Source organism: Chelonoidis abingdonii, chromosome 2 (genome assembly GCF_003597395.2).
Source record: "Chelonoidis abingdonii isolate Lonesome George chromosome 2, CheloAbing_2.0, whole genome shotgun sequence".
NCBI lineage: Eukaryota > Metazoa > Chordata > Testudines > Testudinidae > Chelonoidis > Chelonoidis abingdonii.
In genome coordinates, this window is record NC_133770.1 from 120639617 (window position 1) to 120661322 (window position 21706).

Sequence of the window (21706 nt, forward strand, 5' to 3'; positions counted from 1 at the left end):
AAGCACCTAAGTCCCATTGACTCTCATCTATATGCTCAATGTTCCTGAGAGCGTTCTACATGATCAATTTTTATGAAATCCCTAGGGAAGCCCCTTGAGATAAAATCCTGAATCTGTTACTTCAACTAATAGGGATTCAGGTGGCAGTGAAGTAACTATCTTCATTATCAATGTTTTATCTATCGGAGTAGCCTTTTTAATCGCCATCACTTGTCCAAATGGATTGTCTGAACTAGTTTCATTTGTATGTGTAATCATAATCCAGTAATTCCTCTCACTGATAAAAATGGTCCTTTTGGTCTTTAGGAATGTAACTAAAAAGTAAAAATGCAAAACAAGATAAAATCAGATATTTAAATTGCTTTGACTTAAATCAATCCACTCTGCTTTTTAACTGCCTTTTAACATGTTATAGCAGCTAGAAACAAGAAAGAGAGAGCCCGCACCATCTAACTAGTCAGCTATCTGTGGATCACTGGTCCAGAGACCATAGTTTAGGAACCATTTATGTAATGTGTGTTCTTTTATACTACACCAGGCCTGCACATGTCAGCTGGGGGGGAGGGGGCGGGCCGACCCCCCCCCCCAAGCCCCCCCTTCGGTTGGGGGCAGGGTGGCTACTGTGCTGGTTCGTCCCAGGGCGGCATCCGTAGTGATCCGGGGGTGGGGGGGGCAGTTGAACTGTCTGTGGGCAGCCAGGAAATCCACAGGGGAGACGTATGTGTGTTGCACCTGACGTGCCCCGACTGCTGCCTCTTCTCTGGCCCCTATCACACTGCCCCCTGCCCTGGGCCCCCTATAGCCCCTGTGTTTGTGTGTTGGACAGTCATATCCAATCCCTTCACACTGTCCCCTTTTCCCCTCCCCTTAATTCATAGTCCCAGAAAATCCCTTCAAACTGTTCCCCTTTTCCCCTCCCCTTATTTCATGGGAGGATGACGAGCCGGGTGGGCAGTGGCGGCGAGGCTTTATACTTGGCAGAGGGGGGGTGAGGAGGTGAGCAGCGAGTCGGTGACTGGAGGGGCCATCCATTTTCAGTATTTTAATTTTTGGTACTGCTGTGTGCAGTAATATAGTGACCCCCTGGGGGGTTGAAGAGGGGTGTGATGGTGGGGCCGAGCAGGGAGAGGGCAGGTCCTATTTTACTGCTGTGATCTGGTCACCCTATGCGCGCCATTTCTTTCCCCCTCTACAGGCTTCCACACACCATCAGTGCCTTGCTAGTGTGCCATGCGCCATGAGATAGCTCTTCTTTGTGTGTGACACTGAGTGTTTCCCTTGTGTGTGAATTTATTCAACAAAATCTTGAGCTTCATAATGGATATCATGAGTGAAAAGAAAAAGAGAAAAATAGAGCACAGAGTTTTCAACACTGAATGGATGAATCAATACTTATGTACTGTTTCCAAAGACAAAACACTGTGCCTCGAGTGTCACGAAACGTTAGCCATTCCGAAAGAATACAACCTTTGGCGGCACTTTGAAACTAAACATCCCAATCTCACCAAATTGAACCCAAATGAACAAATAATTAAAGCAGCATAATTAAATGAACAAATAATTAAAGTGAAAAACCTTAGTGGAGAACAGCACATCTTCAAGAAAGTGAGCACTGAGATTGATACAGTTACTCAAGTAAGCTTTCAAATTTCTAAGGAAATTGCTGCTGCTGGGAAATGCTTCACGGAAGGCAAGTTTTTAAAAAAAGGATATGTTGATTGCTGTATCTGAGTTATGTCCAGAAAAGAGGGGAATATTTGAGAATGTCAGTCTATCACGCATGACTGTACAGAGAAGAATAGCTGACATTTCTACCAATCTAAGTGATCAGTTAAAGCAGAGAGTCAGTGAATTCTGCTTTTACTCCCTAGCTGTGGATGAAAGCGCCATTTTTTAAAGACACCATCCAACCTCTTATTTTTATTAGAGGTATTGATAAAAACTTTGAAATTACTGAAGAACTTGTTGGCATGTGCTCCATGACGGGTCGCACAACTGGAAAAGAAATCTCTGGTGAAGTGACAAAGTGCATGAATGAAAAGTTAGATTAGATTTCACAAACTTGGTGGCCATTTGTACTGATGGTGCTCCAGCTATGTGCAGAAAAAATGTTGGAGCAGTTATTCTTCTTGAAGAATTTATCAGGAGACAAATAACCAAACATCACTGCATCAGCAGATTTTGTGTAGCAAAACATTAAAATATGAGCATGTAATGTCAGTGGTAGTTTCCATTTTAAACTATATCTGTTCTAGAAGACTAAAACATAGGACATTTCGAGCCTTTCTTGAAGGGGTAGATGCTGAATGCAGTAACTTAATCTACCATACGGACGTGAGGTGGTTGAGTTGAGGAAGAGTGCTCCAGTGTTTCGTTGCTTTGAAAGAGGAGGTAGCAAAATTCCTAGAAAATGGGCCAATAAAATTCCCAGAGCTTGAAAATGAGTCCTGGAATCAAGATGTCGTCGTCTTTTGTGATATTACAGCACACCTGAATGATCTCAACATTCAACTTCAGGGCAAAAATCAACTTATGTTTCAAATGTGTGCAGCAGTGAAAGCTTTCAAAATGAAATTGAAACTTTTCAGAAGTCAGATGTCAAAAGGTGAAATGTGTCACTTTCCCACTTGTGCACAGCATATTCCCTCAGCACAAATATGCCAAGTTAGGAGAAAAATATGCCAAGCACATGAATTTTTTGATTAAAGAATTTGACAGAAGACTTACTTTGTTCAAAGAAGAAGATGTCCAGTTGAAGCTGATTGAAGATCCCTTTTCTGTAGATCCAGAGGAAGTGCTACTAGATTTGCAGTTAGAGGTTATTGAACTTCAGTGTTCGGCAGTTTACCAAAATAAGCACGGAGAAAGCAGCCTGCGGGATTTCTACAAAAGCGTAGACGATAAAAAGTACAAGAATTGTATCGAAGTTGCACTGAAAACGTTCGGCATTTTTGGAAGCACTTACATATGTGAACAAACATTTTCCATCATGAATATGAATAAAAACAAGCAACGTTCTTCTCTGACTGATGACCGTTTTGGAAGACATTTTGAAAATATCCACTTCAAATATGACCCCCGAGTACGACAAGCTTGTTGCTGAAAAGAGATGTAATGTCTCTCATTAAATTTGCAAGGTAATTATGAAAAGTACAAATGTTTTCTTTCAACAGAATAGGTGTTTTTCATTTTTCCATGATTCATAAAAAAATTTAAATTGTTTGCTTTAATTGAAAAATTCTTAAGGTATCACCCCTCGCCCCAAAACCTTACTTTTCGGCCGACAGCTGTTTCGGCGGGTCAGCACTGGGGAAGGAGGGGTTGTTTCCGCGGGGCAGGTGGCATGGGGGAGGGGTTGTTTCCGTGGGGCCGGGCAGCGCTGGGGCGGGGGATATGTTTCAGAGGGGCTGGGTGGGGCGGAATTCGGCAGGGCCGGCGGGTTTCGGCCCTCAGCTGCTTTCTTTGGAGCAATATGGCCCTCACCGCTTTGAGTTGTTCAGGCCTGTAGTACACTAATCTCTACTATTTGAACACTTCACAAAAAAATATTAGAAGTACATGTTCCAGACTGCTGTGAACAGAAGTTACAACTCCATTAATGTATGTTCAGATTGCCTTAGTCACAAAATCAGTTTGTGTGCTATTGTTAGCATAGCTCAAAAAAACTTTATTTAGATGTGGCAGCAGACATTATACACAAGATCACCTGATGGTTTTGCAATGCCCCTGAGAGAGGAACACATGCAATAAAACTTACACCATAGCAAGGCTCTTGTGGCATCTTTAACTTGGCATGCATCTGTAGCTGCTTTGTGTGTTCTACCTTGAACTTTAATATAGGATTACTTCATTGTTTCACAATAATGTGATCTACATGGAACTACACCTTAAATACTCAAACTCCTTCTACTGCAAAATGTAGTTGCCTAATTACTCAGTTTTTCATGCCAATCGTATACCCCTGTGGTTGTAAAAGTGGATTGGTCTTAGTATTGTCTGTGTGGCATAGCTCATTGCAACAGAGATTTCAGTCCCCTTGAAGTTTTGGTCTGATTGATCAGCAGTAAGGCTACATTTTAGTAACGGGTATTTTTAGTAAAAGTCATGAACAGGTCAAGGGCAGTAAACAAAAATCCATGTCCTGTGACTTTTACTATATACTCCTGACTAAAACTTGGGGGGAGGGGGCGGCCTGGGGGATACCATGGGTGCTGGGGGTGATGGCCCAGGGGGTGCTGCGGGTGCTCGGAAAGGGAGGGCAGCCTGAGGGGGTGCCATGGTTGGGCAGGAGATGTGGCCTGGGAGGTGCTATGGGTGCTGGGGGGAGGGGGAGGGGTGGCAGGGCTGGAGCAGGCTCCCTACCTGGCTCCTGGGAAGTGGCGACCTCCAGCTCCTAGCTCTGTGTGCTGCCTCCGCTCCACCCCAAGCCCCAGTTCTGTAGCCCCCATTGTTTGGGAACCAGGGTGCCCTGCACCCGAGCCCTGAGACGACCCCCGCCCCCACACCCAAACTCATGCTGCTAGGAGAAGGGGGTGGGGGCAAGACTGCCCCAGCAGTGGCCAGTGTACCTGGCTTGGGAACTACGTGAGCTGTTCGGATGGCCCCTGGGCCAGATGTACTGGTTGCTGCACAAGTCACGGTGGTTGCAAAGTCACAGAATCCATGACCTCTGTGACAAACATGGAACCTTAACCAGTAGCCATGCATTTTGTCTTACTGTTTAAATCTTACAGGATTTCTTTTCTCTGTCTCACTTTTTTCAATTGATATTTTTTAATGACGTTTTCAGTGAAACTGTCAGTATCATGGATTTATTCTTAAGATGACTCTTTCCATAGCTGCATATTCCTGAAGATTGTTCATGCAAAAGTTCCACAGAAACAACTGCTATGTAATTATTAAATACTAAAATAGCATGTAGCAGGCAGCTAACCCTATGATTAACTGTGAATGGGTGTTTACCCCATGTGACGTTCCTATGAACTGGTTGTCTAAGTGAGAATCCATTTCATTTACTCTTTTCCAATTTTGAATTATGTCACACGATGTATGTCATATTTCCTTGATAAAATAATTGGTATATATTGGTGAAATGTCTTTTTAATAGCTCTAGACATTCAGTACAGACTATTCAAGTGTGGCAGGGGCTTCCATGCAGATGGATCTTAAACAAAGCAATCAATATCCCTACACATCAGGAGTCGGCAGGCTTTCAGAAGTGGTGTGCCAAGTCTTCATTTATTCACTCTAATTTAAGGTTTTGCATACCAGGAATATGTTTAACGTTTTTAAAAGGTCTCTCTCTCTCTGTGTCATTATTATATAACTAAACTATTGTTGTATGTAAAGCAAATAAGGTTTTTAAAATGTTTAGGAAGCTTCATTTAAAGTTAAATTAAATGCAGATCTTAACAGTTTAATGTGATCCTTGCCCTTGCTTTTCCTTGCTGAGTTTTCCAATGTCTGGCATGTATTTGGATACTTTAAGCTGCACACAGGGTTCTGAGTGATCAGTTGTTAACTGGCTCTGAGAGGGACAGAAAACAGATTTCATGTGTGAAAATACCTGTACACACAGGTATGTGGATCCAAATACTGAAAGCATTGCAAATGCATTTTTATTCAAACAGTTAAATTTCACTGGCAGGGACATCCAGCAGTTCAGAATAGAGACCCCATGATCTCTCTTGGTAGCTTCAAGTGCACTCCACAGATCTACGAACTTTGATGCCCACAATTCTGAGCTTTTTAACTGAATGAGTTGCATTTTAAAATCTTCAACTCCCATCCACTGAAATACAGACAAATCCAAGTTACTTTTGTTGAACTTTTCAGGTTTGTTTAGAAAAGAAAGCATTGGGCTGAATCACTGGAAATCTTGAAATCTGTCAGAAAATTCTGATTTCAGTTCTTGCATGTACATTCCAATCTCATCGACACTGACAGTGCAACATGTCAATAGCTCTTTTATGTGTTGGAAGTAGCGGAAAGTAAAAGTTTGAATACCCCAAGAAAAAACTGACAGTTTTACAACAAATACCTTCCAGACTTCATAAAGATCCAGAACCATTTGCCCTGCACTCTGAAGACACAGTTGAGTTCATTTAGGTGAGTGGGAATGTTGGTTAGAAACATGAGCTTACACAACCATTTGTCATCATTCAGTTTGGGGTAGTTTTGTCTTTTTCTGATTTAAAAAGGTCTTGATTGCATCAAAACAGTTTACAAAGGCACCGAAATCTTGCCACGACTTAGCCACCGAATGTTGCTGTGAAGTTGAATGTCATTATATGCACTGTCCGTCTCTTCTAGCAGTGCTTGAAACTGTCTGTGAGTCAAAGCAGATCAAGCAACAAGGAAATTCACAATTTGTACCACTGTATTCACCACATTATTAAGCTCTGAATTAGAAATTTTAGCACACAGGTTTTCTTGATGGATCATGCAGTGAAATTTGACTGTCAGGCGGCCAATCTGATCTTCAAGTAACTTTACAGTTCCCTTCTGTTGTCACACAAAGTATTTTTCTGATGTCAACTCCTTGTTCTTCAAAATGGTTTACAAAACTTTCCACTATATCTTCCCCCTTTGTTGTGCCATACAGGGGTTTTAGGCAACAAAGTTCCTCTTGGATTTCATTGGGACCACAATATCTTGCAACAACTGCCAAACTTGGAACATCGTTTATGTCCACGCTGTCATCAACTGCAATGCTAAACAGTGCTGTGTCTTTTAATGCAGTTGTCTGCTTTTTGTTAATGTTTTCTGCCATTTCGCTTACGTGTCTCTCAACTGTTTTGGCAGAGACAGGCAGTTCTTTTATTCTAGATACGATCGCATTTTTATTTGGCAAATCATTGAACGAAACCTCTGAACTGCTGAGAAAAACTCTTTATATATTTCTCCACCTGTAAACAGCTTTCCGTTTTTTGCATTGCACTGTGCAATCTTGTAACTTCCTTCTGTAGCTTGATTTTTACTTGCACTTAAGCATTTAAAAACGCTGCTTTGCTTCTCATATCCCGTTACTGCCTTTTTGATCAATTCCATCTTGTCTGCTTCATCGAGAGAGGTTTTCTCATGCTTTGTTTGAAAATGTCATCGAACACTTGATGTGCGACAAACTTTCACAACAGAAAGCACAAACAGCATGGTCCTTCTTTTGATAAATCCATATGTGTCCAAGGAGGGTGAAATGAATGGATATCTAACTTCGCTTTCTTAGGAGCTGACATTTTGTCAAATGTATCCCTCAACTCACAGTGAAAAAAAGAAATCGCGACAGACGGCATGCACAACGTCAAACGCAGTGTGCTATTCCATGTGGTATGATAGTGATGTAAGCAGCAAATCAGAACTTAAAAATATTCCAGTGGTGCCAGAACAGTTTTTAAGGTGAGGATGCTGAGCTATGTCCCGTCCTGCCCCTGTCTGCCTCTCACTGCCCCAGGCTGGGGCCAGTGGACCACAGCTGGGGGTGGCTGCAGAGTGCTGGGCTCAGGTCAGGAGCAGAGTTCTGGTCTGGCAGCTGGGACCCCAGGCCAGCAGCGGAGCCACCCGGACTGGTGACTGGGACCTGGGGACAGCAGTGGGCTGAGTGGGGCCAGTGGACAGAACTCCAGCTGGCAGGGGGCTGGTGGATGGACTCCAGGCCGGCAGTAAAGCCCCGAGGCCGGTGGACAGGACGTGGGCAGTATGAGTGCCACTGAAAATCAGCTTGTGTGCCATAGGTTGCTGACCCCTGCTATACATGTTGTGTGAAAGAGCAAGTAAGGGAACTAAGAGAGGGAGAAAATGAAAAGGCAGCTGAGGGAATGGAGAGGGAAAAGCTACACTTTTTAAAAACTGTTACTCTCTCCCCAAAATGCCAAACTGCCTTTTCTGTCATAGTTTTTGTGGACCTCCAGCTATTTTTAACTCTGTTGTCAATTGAAATGGCAGCCGAGACCATAGGAATGGAAGAAGGTTTCCAAGGAATCTTCTAAAAGATATATATGTGCATATTAGGGCTTTCGATTAGTCTATTTGTTTTCTCTTCTACCTCTACTAACAACTTGTTTCCTAGAGGAAGGCTATAATGCATGAATATCCTGAAACTTTTTAAATTTTTTTCTAAGAAATTAACGGTAGCAGATTTTAGGACCCTGCGTCAGGATCCGGGGCTCATATGATCTGTACTGTTACAGGTCCACCATCTCCCCTCTACCCAAAAAGCTGCTACAGCTGAGGCAGTCCTTTTTTATGGTGTTTAGCTTTGTTGGGCAAAACCATGAATGATAAACTGCTTGCAGAGAGACAGGGGAAGAGATAAATTGTGTAAATTAGAAAAGAGAATTGTTGTATTAAGGTATTTTGTGGGGAAAAGTGAGAGAAGAAAGAAACAGGAAAAAGTGAAGTTGGGGAGAAATATAGAGAATATGGTGTGGGAAAAGCAGTTATATAAGGGATCTGTGGTGGTGCAAAAGGAAAATGAGACTGTTATTGAACATAATTCAGGAAAAGATGCATCAAAATCTATTCTAAAAAAGGAGAAAGAGAAGAGTGAAGCCAGGAAGGGACTGAGAGTTTAAAAAAGGCAAGAGAAATGTAATAGGTTACATTCCTTTTAATTTAAATAATTGATTGAAAATATACTATTAAATAAAGTCTACATTAAACTGCACATATCTGATTTCCATAACATGTAGGAGACATGTCACTAAAAGAAAAGAGGAATGTCTATTTTTTTAGTTATTTTCCCTCTTAGCTACTTTGGCTTAGTCGTAGAGTTAGTTAGGTATTTTTGTTGTAGCCACCTGTATTACTATAATATTTACTGTCATTTTATTTTAAAGGTGTTTTGAAAAAGTCTGATGGTTGGGTTGGCTTAGGTTGCTGTGAACTAGCTATTGTTGTGGAATGTCGACAAGCATGTAAACAGGTGAGGTTTTCTAATTTTCTTCCATGATCAGTATTAAACATAACAGAACACTGCAGTTTGTGAACAGTAATATGGCAGGTTAAATTCATTTATTACATCTACACCTTTATACTGTATTTAATTTTGGGGGAAATAGTCTGCAATTACTTTTAGAACTATGAAGTAGGTCAAGAAATCATTTTCTGTGTACACCTATGATGCATACCATCATGATCTTGGTTAACTGAAGCTCTCCCTATTTATTTTTTTTTAAGCCTAAATTGAACCTCATCAAATCTTTTGTGGTATTTTTGGGGGAAGGGGAGGACCTAAACTAATTTTAGTTCTCTTCTTGGAAATTAACAGGCTAAAATTTAGATTTATAGCTCTTCGATCTAAAAGTGTTTAGGATAACCACAGCGTGACCTTTGGAGGAAAAAGGGAATGCGGAAAGAAAATATTAGTAAAATATTTTTATTTTCTATTTTATAAAATGTAAAAATTATTTTATGAACCCTAAATATTAGTAAAATAAGTAAAATAAATTAAGAAAGAAAACATTTATATGATCTTGTATCTTTCTAAGTATCTATCTTTTCCTTTTAATTATGTTGGAAGAGTTGTACTGGATTTGTGGCTGAGGACTTTCAGAGCTGGAATGGGGACTATTAGCAGACCCTGGGGAGAGCATTTCTAGAGAGGTAGTTGCCTTGCAGGAGTATGGGTAGTGAGGCATGACTAGGGATCATGGTTGTAGGGGCAGAGAATGGAGTCTGGTAGTGAACACGCAGGAAATTTATCAGCTAAGGAAATGGTAAAATGTAGCTTATATCATTTTTGTTCTGATGCTCTTCAGGAACCCTCAAAACACTGGAGCTAAATTGGCTTAAAATGGTGCAAATTGGTTGTAGAGCAAAATTTAGATGGGTAAAGCCATAACTAGTGTGGATGCATGGTATAATTTGTTCTTAAAGCGATTCAGTATAACTAAGTGAAGCACAGATGATTATAGTGTAAACAAGTTCTTTATGATACTGAGAGAGCCTTCTCAGCTTACGATGCTTAAGTAGTACGATGTTTATATTACATGATTCTGGAAGCTCCATGGTCACTTTCCCCACATCCTCCCTAAACAATGTGTTATCTCTATGGGGAGCTGAAACCAGCTTAAACAGCAAAAGTTTGCGTGACAGCTGGAAACTCTGTATGACAAAGGAATGCAGCGTTTTACTTGAGATCACCAAGCCTCTCGAATCTTTGTGCTTCTGCTCAAGTTCATCCACAATAACCTTGGATGAAATGACAGTCACATTTGAGACTTCTGGTCGAAAATGAAATGTGCAGTCAGTTTGAGACAATTCTTCTATCTTGTAAACTTTGAGCAAGACCATAACTATACAAGTATTTGACACATTGGAGAGCAAACCAGCTTAGGTAATGCTTCAAAGCAGTAAATATGGTATCTGTCTATTCTAGGGGCTGAAAAGAGTAAGAATGAGTTGTAAGAATTCATTAACATACTACGGAATATAAAACCAGGGACTTCATAACTCTTGTTCAGATGTAGTTCAAAGCAACACAGATTCAGGCTTTAGAATAAATGATCTTTTGAGGTCCATTGTCATATAGAAAGGACAGTCAATGAATATAGGTGGTCCAATGCTCTTGATTGACTGTTCTTTCTATTTCAGGTCTGGTCTCACTCCTACCCTGACACTTTTTCCTTAGATAACCCCCCTTTATGGTTGCTGGGGTTTTGGTAACTCAGTAAAGAGACTCTGCTTTGAGTTCGTAACAAACTATATTATCCTGAATGGTGCTTAGAGAGATCTATAAATCCTCTTTTGGGTGCGTCTCAGAACTAACTCCTTGATTAGGTGCAGTCATGGACGATCCAATTACACTTTTAAAAAAGAATTGCAGTAAACTGGTGCCATAACAAAATTTCAACTGAGGTAACTTATTTCTGCCTCCTTTAAGTAAATTAACTGTACTGAAAGATTACATTGATTGATTTAACCATTTTCTTCCCAAAATATCCAATTGTCTTTTTCAAGTAGTGTCCCTATGGGCGTTTCACTTCAGGTGTGCATGCACCTCTGAAATACTTCATAGGCAATTTCTAGCTAGGAGTGCTCATTAGGCCCATGCATGCATCCTATGCCGCCTTGTGGCAGACACCGAGGCTATATAGGGTGTATGGGCAAACTGTCTCCATGCCTTCTCTACTGCCTTGGCCTGAGGAAACTAGCATGATCCAACCTAGAGCATACTCTGCCTTCCTCTTCACTTTTTCTCTGTTAAAGTTAGTTAGTTTAGAAGAGTTGTTAGTGGTTGTACAGTTAGTTAATTTTAGGTGAGAGGACTTTTTTTTTTTTTTTTTTTTTAAAAACCCTCCCCACCCCGCCCCGGGAGACTTGTCTTCTCTTGGTGGGATATGCCTGTTTTGCCAGACTTCAAGTATTCTCTCTCCTACCGGGAGACAGACACTGGAAGTGTGTCTGTTGCCTGGGGAGTCCCGTATCTCCCAGAGTGCTCCTTTTGTTTACCCCTTAAGTCCAGGGCTAGGAAGAACAGGAACATAAAGCTCAGGCTGTTACCCATCTGCCTGATATGTCAGGTGATCAGGCTGAGGCCACGGGACCGTTAGGGGAGGAGATGATGATGGAGCACACCAAATAACTGGGTTTTAAAGATGTATTGATAAAATAATAAAGTAACAGCGAAGGAGCACTTGGGGTTCCCCATGTCACTCAAAGGAAGGAAGAAAGCATTAGTGCCCTAAGCCCTAACCCACTTTCATACTCTCACCTGCACTACCCGAGGCTGGCCAAGCCTGGGTGTAACGGAAGAATTGGGGGAAGGGTGGACGGGAGTTCTTGTCCTGTGCACGGATCATCCAAAGTCCGCTGTTGATCTCTGATTTGCCTCAGCTCCCGGGAGGGTTTTTAAGTCCTGGGGTATCTTGGGGGTGTCTCCTTCAGGGACCTTTGTTCCCCATGCTCTGTGTGCCAGTTCAAGCTAGCCTTCTGTGGCTTTCTCAGCTTTTCCAAAACACACCAGCTTCAGGGCTGTGAGAGGGTTATTTTTCCCTGGTTGACCTTGTTGTCTCACTCCTTTTCGCATCCCCTGCAATTTTGTTCAGCAAGTCTCCTTTCTCACGGCTGGTTGGGGTGGGGTGGACTCCCTTCCATTCTTTCTTGGCAGGTAGCAGAGTGTGTGCAATGTCCTTCGGCTGGAGTTAGCTCCTTATCTTCGGGTTTAGCTGGAATATCAAGTTAACCCATTTTTTTCTCCTTTCCTCCCCCTCCGGGCTTTCGCACCTGTAAAGAAACCTTTCATTCTGCATTCATAACTTTAACCTTTCCCCAAATGCCTTGCTATGCTTGCAACAGCATTAGCAACATACAGTGCTAATCTGCCTCCCCATGGGACCCCCTGAGGGAGGGGGCCATTGGGTTGTGACAATGGAACATTCCCTGCAACCTCTCAACCAGGTCAGGAGACCTCTCCTCGCTCCTTTGTACATTTGTCCCCAGACAGATACAGTATCCTGTCAAGCATGTCCCAAGGTTCTCCTAAGAAAGGGAAGACTTTAGAACTCTCTGGGAATAATCCCAAAAAGAGGAGCATAGACTCCATATCTAAGGAACCAGCTCCAAAAAAGACCCGGTCCCCACTGAAGTCCTCAGAGGGTACTGTGGAGGCCAGGGACTCTTTCTCCAGTACTAGCAGGCCTGCAAAGCCCCGAAGTTCCAAGCAGAGGAAACGCTGCTCAGAGAGGGCTCCTGTACCCTCCACCAGTAAGAAGAAACACACGGTACTATCAAGCTGAGCTCTGCCATTGGCACTGAAGCACTCAGCTCAGACATTGTTGCTGACAATCCAGTCATCGGTACTGATCCAAGGAACTCAGTGGGGGGTGACTGTACAAGCAATACCCTTGATATCAACCAAGTATCTGCATCTGACAGAACCTGTGGTACACTCATTGTTACTGGTACCGTTGGCTTCAACCATGGTGACCTTGACTACAATGTTGGTACCGGTGTCCTTTCTGGTACCACAGGAATTACAGTACTTGAGTTATCTATCGGTGCTGAATGAGCCAGCATCCCTGTTGCTGTCAGGTACCAGCTCAGGCCACTCTGTGGCACAGAACTCTCTTCTACTCTCACTGACTACCCCTCACCCCCACTGGAGGACAGGAAGGAAGAGGAGGACTCCCAGTTGGTCTCTTTGATTTCTGTTAGGGGTTCTCCTATGTACCCCTTTGAGAATCTGCTCTCATGCAGGGAGGACTTTGCGGCACATCAATCACGGTGGAACCAAACCTGTCTGCCACCCTCCCAATGGCCGTACTGGGCCCCATGGGCTGCCTCTTGACAACAATTCAGTAAATCACCAGTACCATCTCTTAGGGAAATTGGGGGTCCAAATACTTTGTCTACCCTTCCAAAGCAGGAGGAGACCTTTCAGAGGTGAATTCCTCGTCTGAGGAACTGGAGGCTAGGGCAAAGTGCCATTGACATTGTCATCACTGGATGAGGTGCTCATGCCTCTCTCTCCTTCCATTGTCAATTACTTCAGACAATTTCAGGACCTCATTAGAATGATATTGGACACTCTGCACATCCCTCTGGCGGAGGTCAAAGACCAGCAGCACAGGCTGCTTGATATTTTGCAGTCAGCAGCACCTTTCAGAGTGGTGCTACCTATTAATGAGGCTCTCCTGGATCTGGCTAAGACTGTATGGCAGATGCCAACCACTATTCCACCAATTTTCGAAAGGATAGACAAGAAGTATTATGTGCCATTTTTAAGGACTTTGCCTTTTGTTTTCCCATTCCCCACCTAACTCCCTCAGGATGGATGCTGTGAATACGTGGAGTAGTCAGCATTTTTGGAGGGCTACTCCCTATAAGGATCAGAAGTGATTGGACCTCTTTGGGCAAAAGTCTTAGTCCTCTGCAACCTTGCTTTTGAAGCTTGTGAACTATCAAGTGATCATTGCCAAATATAACTTTGCTAATTACAACATGCTCACAGCCTTTACTGAACATGTGCCACATGACTGCAAGGAACAATTCCAGACTGTTGTTGCAGAGGGTCAGCTGTTAGCGAGAACTGCTCTCCAAGTGTCCTTAGATGCCGTGGATACTGCTGCCATGTCTCTCTCTATGGCGATGGTTATGCACAGAGTGTCCTGGCTCCAGCTTTAGGTGGTTTCAAGAGAGGTACAAAACATGGTAGAGGACTTTCCCTTTGATGGTAACAAAACTTTTCTCAGAGACCATGGATGACTCTCTGCACATGCTTAAGGACTCCAGGGCTACCCTACGTTCCTTGGGAATTTATACACCTATGAGCAAGAAATGTTTTAGTAGCTCACAGAATGCCTAGAGATCATGCCCTGCTCAGTTTTAGGGGTACCAAAGACCTGCAGAACCCTCCAGAAAGAGAGACAAGTCTCAGAGGAAGAGGGCCACCCATCTGCAACCACTTAGGCATCATCTAAACAGCACTTTTGATAGGTTGATTGAAGGTTGGAATCCTCCCATTCTTCTGATTTTACAGTTGCACCCTATAGCTCACTTCCGTCCTTTTGGGGACCTCTTTGTCCATTTCCACCAGGCTTGGGAGTGGATCACCACAATGGGCCTAGGAGGTCAGAATATCAGGATACACCTTACAGTCATTCTCTTGCTTCCACCCCCTTTTCCCATCTTTCTTCAAGGAACTTTCTCATAGGCTTCTACTAAGGCAAGAAGTGGACTCTCTCCTCTGGATAGGAGCAATAGAGCTGGCCCTTACAAGAGCAGGGGTTTCTACTCAAAATACTTGCTAGTACTGAAAAAGGATGGGGATTGGAGGCGGATCTTAGATCTAAGACAGCTGAACAAGTTAGACATGCAGTTTACCAAATGAAGGAAGGAAAAACCCCAGGAAAAGATGGACTGACAACTGAAATAAGAACTGGAGGTCAAGACCTTTGGGAAACCCTTGCTCAGAGGCTTGGCCATTATTTGGAAATGCAGAAGATGCCATTTAGCTGGAAGGAGTCCAACATCATTTTGCTGTACAAGAAGGGCAATCATGAAGATCTAAAGAACTATGATCTAATAGGCCTGCTCTCATATGTCTACAAGCTGTTCACCAAAATAACAACAAACTGACTCTGAGTCTGGATTAGGAGCAGGCAGGTTTTTGAAGGAATTTCAGCACAATGGACCATATTTTCACTATACACTAGCTATTGGAATGCTCAAGGGAATACAAATTCCCTTTATGCATTGCCTTCTTCGACTATGAAAAAGCGTTCTGCAACGTCAAGATCAGTGCAGTGTTGAAAGCTCTTGCAGAGAAGGGCATCAACACAAACTACATCAAACTACTAAAGGAAGCAAATTCTGACTGCACTACACATAGAACTCTGTTTGACATTCCCCTTTGCATCCCAGTTAAAAAAGAAGACACAGTTTCACCAAAACTCTTCACAGTCTGCCTCAAAATGGTAATGAGTCGGATGAATGGGAAGGGTGGAATCAACATAAATGGAGAGCAGTTAAGCCGCCTTAGATTTGTGGACGATACTGTGTTAATTGCTGAAAATACTATCAAACTACAGAAAATTCTGCAAGAATTCAACACAAAAATCAGCCAAGTCACACTAAAAATGAACCCCTCCAAGATGAAATTTTGATTTGATGCCTTGCCAAAAACTCAAATAACAGTCTAGGGAGAAGAAATAGAAGAAGTTGAGCAATATGTCTATTTGGGCCAAGAAATTAACATGTGCCATGATCTTTCCCAAAGAAAGAAAGCAGATTGGCGCGCATTCAGTTCTATCAAGGATGTCCTCCAAGGAAAAATCAACAAGGCAACATGCGCCAACCTCTTCAACGCCACAGTACTGCCGGCAACGTTGTACAGCAACAAAACATTGGCACTGATGAAGATAGAGGGGCAGCAACTGTCTGTCACAGAGACGGCAATGGAAAGAAGAATTCTGAGGATTTCAATTTGCAACCGAGTCCTTAGTGAAGTGATCAGATGACAGGGTGGAATGCAGGATGTCATTGTTGGCAGCAGGTACAGTAAAATGCGATGGGCTGGGCATATAGCGAGTCTCACTGACAATTGATGGATTGCAGCTGTCACTGCATGATATCCACAGGAACTGAAACAACCACTTGGTTGATCTCCAAAGGGATAGGAAGATTTCATCATGAAAAGACATGGCAGCACATGGAGAAGGAAGGCCAGGATAGGAGAAGAATGAAAGATGTGTTGTGATCTGTGCAATCTGTATGAGGGCTGAATAACCGATCAACCAAGATGATAGATATTTCAGCTGATAGGAACATCAGGGTAGGGGCATTCTCCGTTGGCTCTACTAGGCTCTTTGGGCTTGGATTCTTTTTGACTGGGTCGGGGTGGAAAGAAATGTTGGACTCTCCCAAAGGCCACTAACTTGTGTTGCAACGTAAGTGGCTCACAATAAATTGTGTAGATCTGTGATGTCTTCCGCCCCCCATTTCTTACATGAAGAATTAAGTAACTTAAATGTCACAGTTAGCTATCGTTGTGCAGCTTAGTCAATATCTTAATAAAATGAGTTCACAAGTCTAGGAGCTATAATTCCAGGCTCATTTCAGAGTCAGGTAGACATCTGAGTTTGATTACTTGCTTTTTATTTTTTTAATGAATGCTATGATTCCAGAGAGCAATGTAGTAGCTTCAGAGAGGTGTAGGTACAGGGTATTGGCACAAATTGACTGTTTCTGAGTCCTGCTATGGACAGTTTGAATCCTAAAGATTCTGGCATCCCACTGACCTATTGAACTTTTCTTTGGATCCCTTCCAAGATATTGATGAGCCTTTGATCTGAAGTTACCATATCTAAATGTGCCAATGACAACTCTCAAAGCAATAAGTGGAATTAGTTGCAGAATGTTTTTCAGATTTTTAATAGAAAAAAGGCACTGAAATGTATATAAACATCTACAAAGTCCAGAATACATAGCCATTGATCATCTTCTGTGAAAGGCATGATTGTTTCCCAGACACTTTTTTATTATTATTATTTTCTAAATAAAACACAGAAACATCATTTTATGTGAAATTCTATTTTTGGTCAGTCACATTTTTTTTATTATGTTTCCTTCACTTCTGAAAACAGACGGAAACATTGTGACGAGCTCGAGGGATCGTGGCTTATGCTTCATTTTCAAAGACTTTGGGATTTTTAGAGGCTCTGGCTGCTGTTTTGCTTCTTTGATCACTGCTTTTTTCTCTGTTTAGTGAACAATATTGCTTACTATTTGCAGCATCATAGTGTCTTTTATCTATATTCTTTTCCATAACCATAACCGCTTTTCCATTTATTTGTTTGAGAGATGCATTTTCCAGAATATGCATTTAAATTGTAGTGCTCATATTTTATCTAACTACCAAGTATTCTGAGAAAATATTTGGCTTTGACTCCAGTACTGCTCACTTTTAAATGCAGATTTTAAGAGCTGAGATTTTGTTGTCAGCATTCAAAAGGAAATTCTATGAAGAGGCATAAGACCAACCTCAGCGCTGATACAAGAGAGCACAGCTTCTGTTGACTCCTACAGGATTTTCTGTTGCCTAAGTAAAAGGTCAGGCCAGTAGTAGCACAAAGACTGTAATCACAAGGCCTAATAGCAAAATAAGTGTATTCTTGAATTGTGCAACATAGACTCTAATTTCACAGTCCTTTCCATACTGTATTTCAAAGAGCATTATCACAAGTGCATAAGTCCTTCCTTTGCTTTAAATTACTGGGGAAAGCAACTGAAGCAAAGATTGTTGAGATTTCAAGATTGATACTTGAAATGTTCATCATTACTGATACAGCAAGAATAGGTATGTGAGATGCTTTGCAGAACAAGTGAAATACAAGGGCACTATTTTCAGGAAATTGGTTTATCAGTGATATCAATAGTCTTTTGTAGAAAAAGGGGTGTAGTGGTGTGTTTGGTGGGGAAAGAGGAAAGTGGTGGTAAGAATTTTGTTTTTAGTGCACACATGTTGGTCTATATGGGTGTTTCCCTTTGCTAAAAATTGTGGTTCATCTTTTTTAGAACAAATGGGGAAAAAAACTTTTGAGATAAATGCAAATTCTGATGCTTTTCATGGTTAGAAAAACAAAGATACCAATTTGGTGGATAAATACATGGTTTAATTTGAATAAAATGTTAAAGTTGCCCATCACATTGTCCCAGAACCATAAAACCTTTAATAATTATTTTTTTCTAGAAGAAACTATGCAAGTGAGTGAAGTTCCCAGTTTATCGAAATATACTTTTACTATATTTTGTTCTTTGCTGTATGATTTCATTATTGATTAGTTTGTGCTATACATTAATGAAGAAATCTAATTATCTTTCAGGCTTCTTCAAAAAAAGACATTTTGAAAGTTTGCAGAAAAGAATATGAGGTATACATATTTTAAATTACAAAATTAATGTGTTCTGTCTGATTATACTTTGTAGAATGTATACAGCATTTGTGTTCTACAAGAACTTATCTTCACTTTTATTCTGAAATATACTATTTGCCACTTAAAATAAAATCTCTGTTGTATTTGTATTTTTACAAACACCACAGAATTATTGCTCAAGTTTGTAAAAATATATGACTAATTTTTATGGCTCCAAAGAAAACACTTTTCCTAGCAAAAATGAAGATTCTAAAATAATTCTATAATTCTAATTGCATATGAGGTGTGTTTTTATTCAGAGTAAATGAGCATTTCTTTTATAAGAAATATTTTAAATTCAAAATATAGACTTTTATTTAAAAAAGGAGATTATAGTGAAATATACCTTTTAGAAGTGTTTATATATAATATGAAGTTTTTCAGTGATTTAAGTAACTGCAATGTTACTGTAGACATCAGCAATCATCTTAGCCTTTTTAATGTTAAAAGTTCTGTCCTTAAGGTAAGAAATGATGATACTCTCAGAATTTCTCTTTAGTATTCATGTCTTTCAACACCTGAAAATTTGAGAAAGCTCTTACTTACCTCTCCTGTTTGGAAGAAAAGTGATCATGCCAGGATTATCTTTCTTTCCTTTAGCTCGGATTTTAATTTGGAAACCGAAGTCCAAACACCCCCTCCCCCAATTATACAGTTCGACCTAAATTAGGTTCATATAGTAACCTTTCGTAATCAACAGTGCATAATCTTGTACAATTCTCTTTTCTTTGTTTCTTTTCTAATTAGGGAATAAATGTAATGCTTTGCCCAGTCTGCGGAAGAACTTATTAATTTAAACACACTTTGCTTAATTTCTTTTGTCAAAGAAATGTTAGGAAAAAAATCTTTCTCCAGTTCTTTACTACTGGTATTATCATAGCTTGAATTATCTTGAACAAGAACCTTTATTTTAAGTATCTCGTTCTCCTCTACTGCTGTTTTATACTATGCTCTCCACATCTGCAACCTTTTCCTCTGTTATGCTGGTGTGTTTCCTTCTCTTTTCTGGATTTCTGCATTGCTGTAGGAGGTTGGCCAATATGTGTTGATGGAGAACGGGAGAGGAAATGTAAAAGGTAAGAGAGGCTTAAAAATGACAAAATGGTGACAGAACACCCTCCTTGTTACTGAGACTGTGTTTACTTTGCCCATTTATTCTTCTTTGCACTGTTTTGGGCTGAAATTGTACGAAGTGGTTTCTCCATTTTATCCTAGATTGATCTCTCTTCAGTTGGACAGAAAATATTCTTTTTGACTATTTGCACAACTTCCAACTGAAGAACTTGTAAATAAAGAGGAGAGGACAAGTTCTTAAATGTTGAAAGGGGGGAGATCAATTGGACAAGACGGAAAAAGAGCAAATATACCTAAATTAAATAATAGGTGGCAAAAATAATGGGCTAGTGATAATATATTGTGGATTGAAATGAAGAATCTGGCATGATGGATCTTCGGGAATTATTGATTTTGTCACCTTTTGTTGAACAACCTGTAATGATTTAATTTATATCTAAATCCAGAACTACTGGTACTAATAGGTTAGATTTTATTTATTTTATTTTATTTCTATATTGTGAAAATTGCTTCCTTGGCTGTACCTAATACAGGGGAGCTTTGCAAAAGGTAAGGGCGAGATGTTCCACAAGCTGTTTGATCTTCTGAAAGTAGATGCACTGTCTCCTATAGTTTTTGGAGGCATTTTCCCTCGTATTGGTTTTGGATATGAAATCAGATGGAAGAGCAACAGAATAGTTGATAAGAGTAGCTGGTCAAAACTCAAATCATTGTGTGATCTGGAACAGAATCCATATGGCACATGAGTGTGTGAGACTTGGCATGTATCAGTACATCTCTGAGTCTGTTTTATACATGTGATATATTGATGGTATTTCTTTAATTCAAAGACAAATTAGAATTAATTTTCTAGTATTGATTTTTTTCATCTCTCCTGCTCTCAGCTTCCTTTCTTGTGATGTGTTATTTTTATATATATATATAAAACTCTCTGATGCGCGCGCGCGCACACACACACGCTATGTACTTAAGTACAAATCATATAAAAGCTAGGTAACTGAAATAAAAGAGCCTGAAATGCAATTAATTCCTTCTTTTCAAATTTTCGTAGCTTGTTATTACATAATACTGGTATATATGGATCTGCCCAAGAACTTTCATAAGATGCCTCTTAGATACAGTCAGATGAGCTGTCCTAGTGTTTTTTAGCAATCGGCAGAGGCTTGGGGCTAAGGGAACAACTGCATCTGCGTTTCCTTTCAGCTTCCCACCAGCCCAATAAGTGTAAAAAGTGAGATGAGACCACAGAGATGGAGCATAATGTGTAGGGAAGAAATAGGATGGGGCACGTGAAATGAGGTTGCCAAAGAGGCCATTTTCTACAAGTTGGTGTCATAATAGATTCACTTGTTACCACAGTGACAATTTTCTCAGATCTTATTGGAGAGACTTTTCCCTCAGTAAATGTTGCTGGATTAGCGTCACTTTAAATGTGTATGAATCATATGTAAGTCTTGGTTGGTATATTTACATCCCAGTTGTGAATTTTGTAATTGTGGGTTTATAAACAATTTTTGTTGACTGCTTAGAAAATTGTAAAGCACTTATACTTTAGCTACTAAATATTTATTATTGTGTTCAAGTAGCATTATATCAATACAGTTTTAAAAGTTTAACAATGCTATCCAAATATTTATAAAATGCAGCTGAAGTACACGTTCTTTCACTGGAGGGGGTTTCAACTCTTTTTTTCCTTTTTTTTTTTTTGTCTTTTTTTTTTCTGCTCCTTTTCAGCTGCTGCTTCTTGTTTTTCCTTTCATCCTCTTTCTACCAATGCATATCTCCTTTTTTTTTTTTCCTTCTTCACTTCTTCCAGCTCTCTACTATCCTGTTCATCTCCTTCCAAAAAGGTAGGTAAAAGACAAGTAAGGGCTGGAGGGCAGGGGAGGGGAACTGCATGTGAGTTTTTATTATTAAGATGCGTGTAGAGTTGAGGTTTGCTATGTTGAGAATATGACAAAGTAGGATATAATGCCTGAAATAATAGACTGGGAGGGTGTAATTGCCTACTTGAGGTCACTTTTGGTGTTGAAGGGGCAGTACTGTAACTTTCCTTTATACACTACAAATGTCAGTCCTACACACTGCAGACTATGCTTTTCCCTACATAGTAAGAACGCCAGTTTGTTGTTTTTTCCCCCCTGCTAAATGCAGTGCACTTTTCGTAAGTCTTGGCTGAAGTTTCTCTTAATTTACTTCACTGTGTCTTGTAGACATCTACC

General features: G+C 40.7%; 1 protein-coding gene and 1 long non-coding RNA gene across 5 annotated transcripts in view; one reads left to right on the forward strand and one right to left on the reverse strand.

The window, feature by feature from the left end:
- The window catches only part of LOC142046342 (uncharacterized), a 934987-nt gene that overhangs the window by 651540 nt on the left and 261741 nt on the right, over positions 1-21706 (reverse strand). The gene's annotated exons all lie outside the window — the stretch shown is intronic.
- The window catches only part of RECK (reversion inducing cysteine rich protein with kazal motifs), a 105885-nt gene that overhangs the window by 15372 nt on the left and 68807 nt on the right, over positions 1-21706 (forward strand). Inside the window, exons 4-6 of one of the 4 annotated variants that reach the window (XM_075062642.1) lie at positions 8835-8920; positions 18321-18368; positions 19438-19479. In XM_075062642.1, coding sequence (XP_074918743.1) covers positions 8835-8920; positions 18321-18368; positions 19438-19479 — 176 coding nt within the window. Of the gene's footprint in view, positions 1-8834; positions 8921-18320; positions 18369-19437; positions 19480-21300; positions 21335-21706 lie in introns of all 4 variants that reach the window. The other 3 variants (XM_032787127.2, XM_075062640.1, XM_075062641.1) reach the window with 3 other exon arrangements.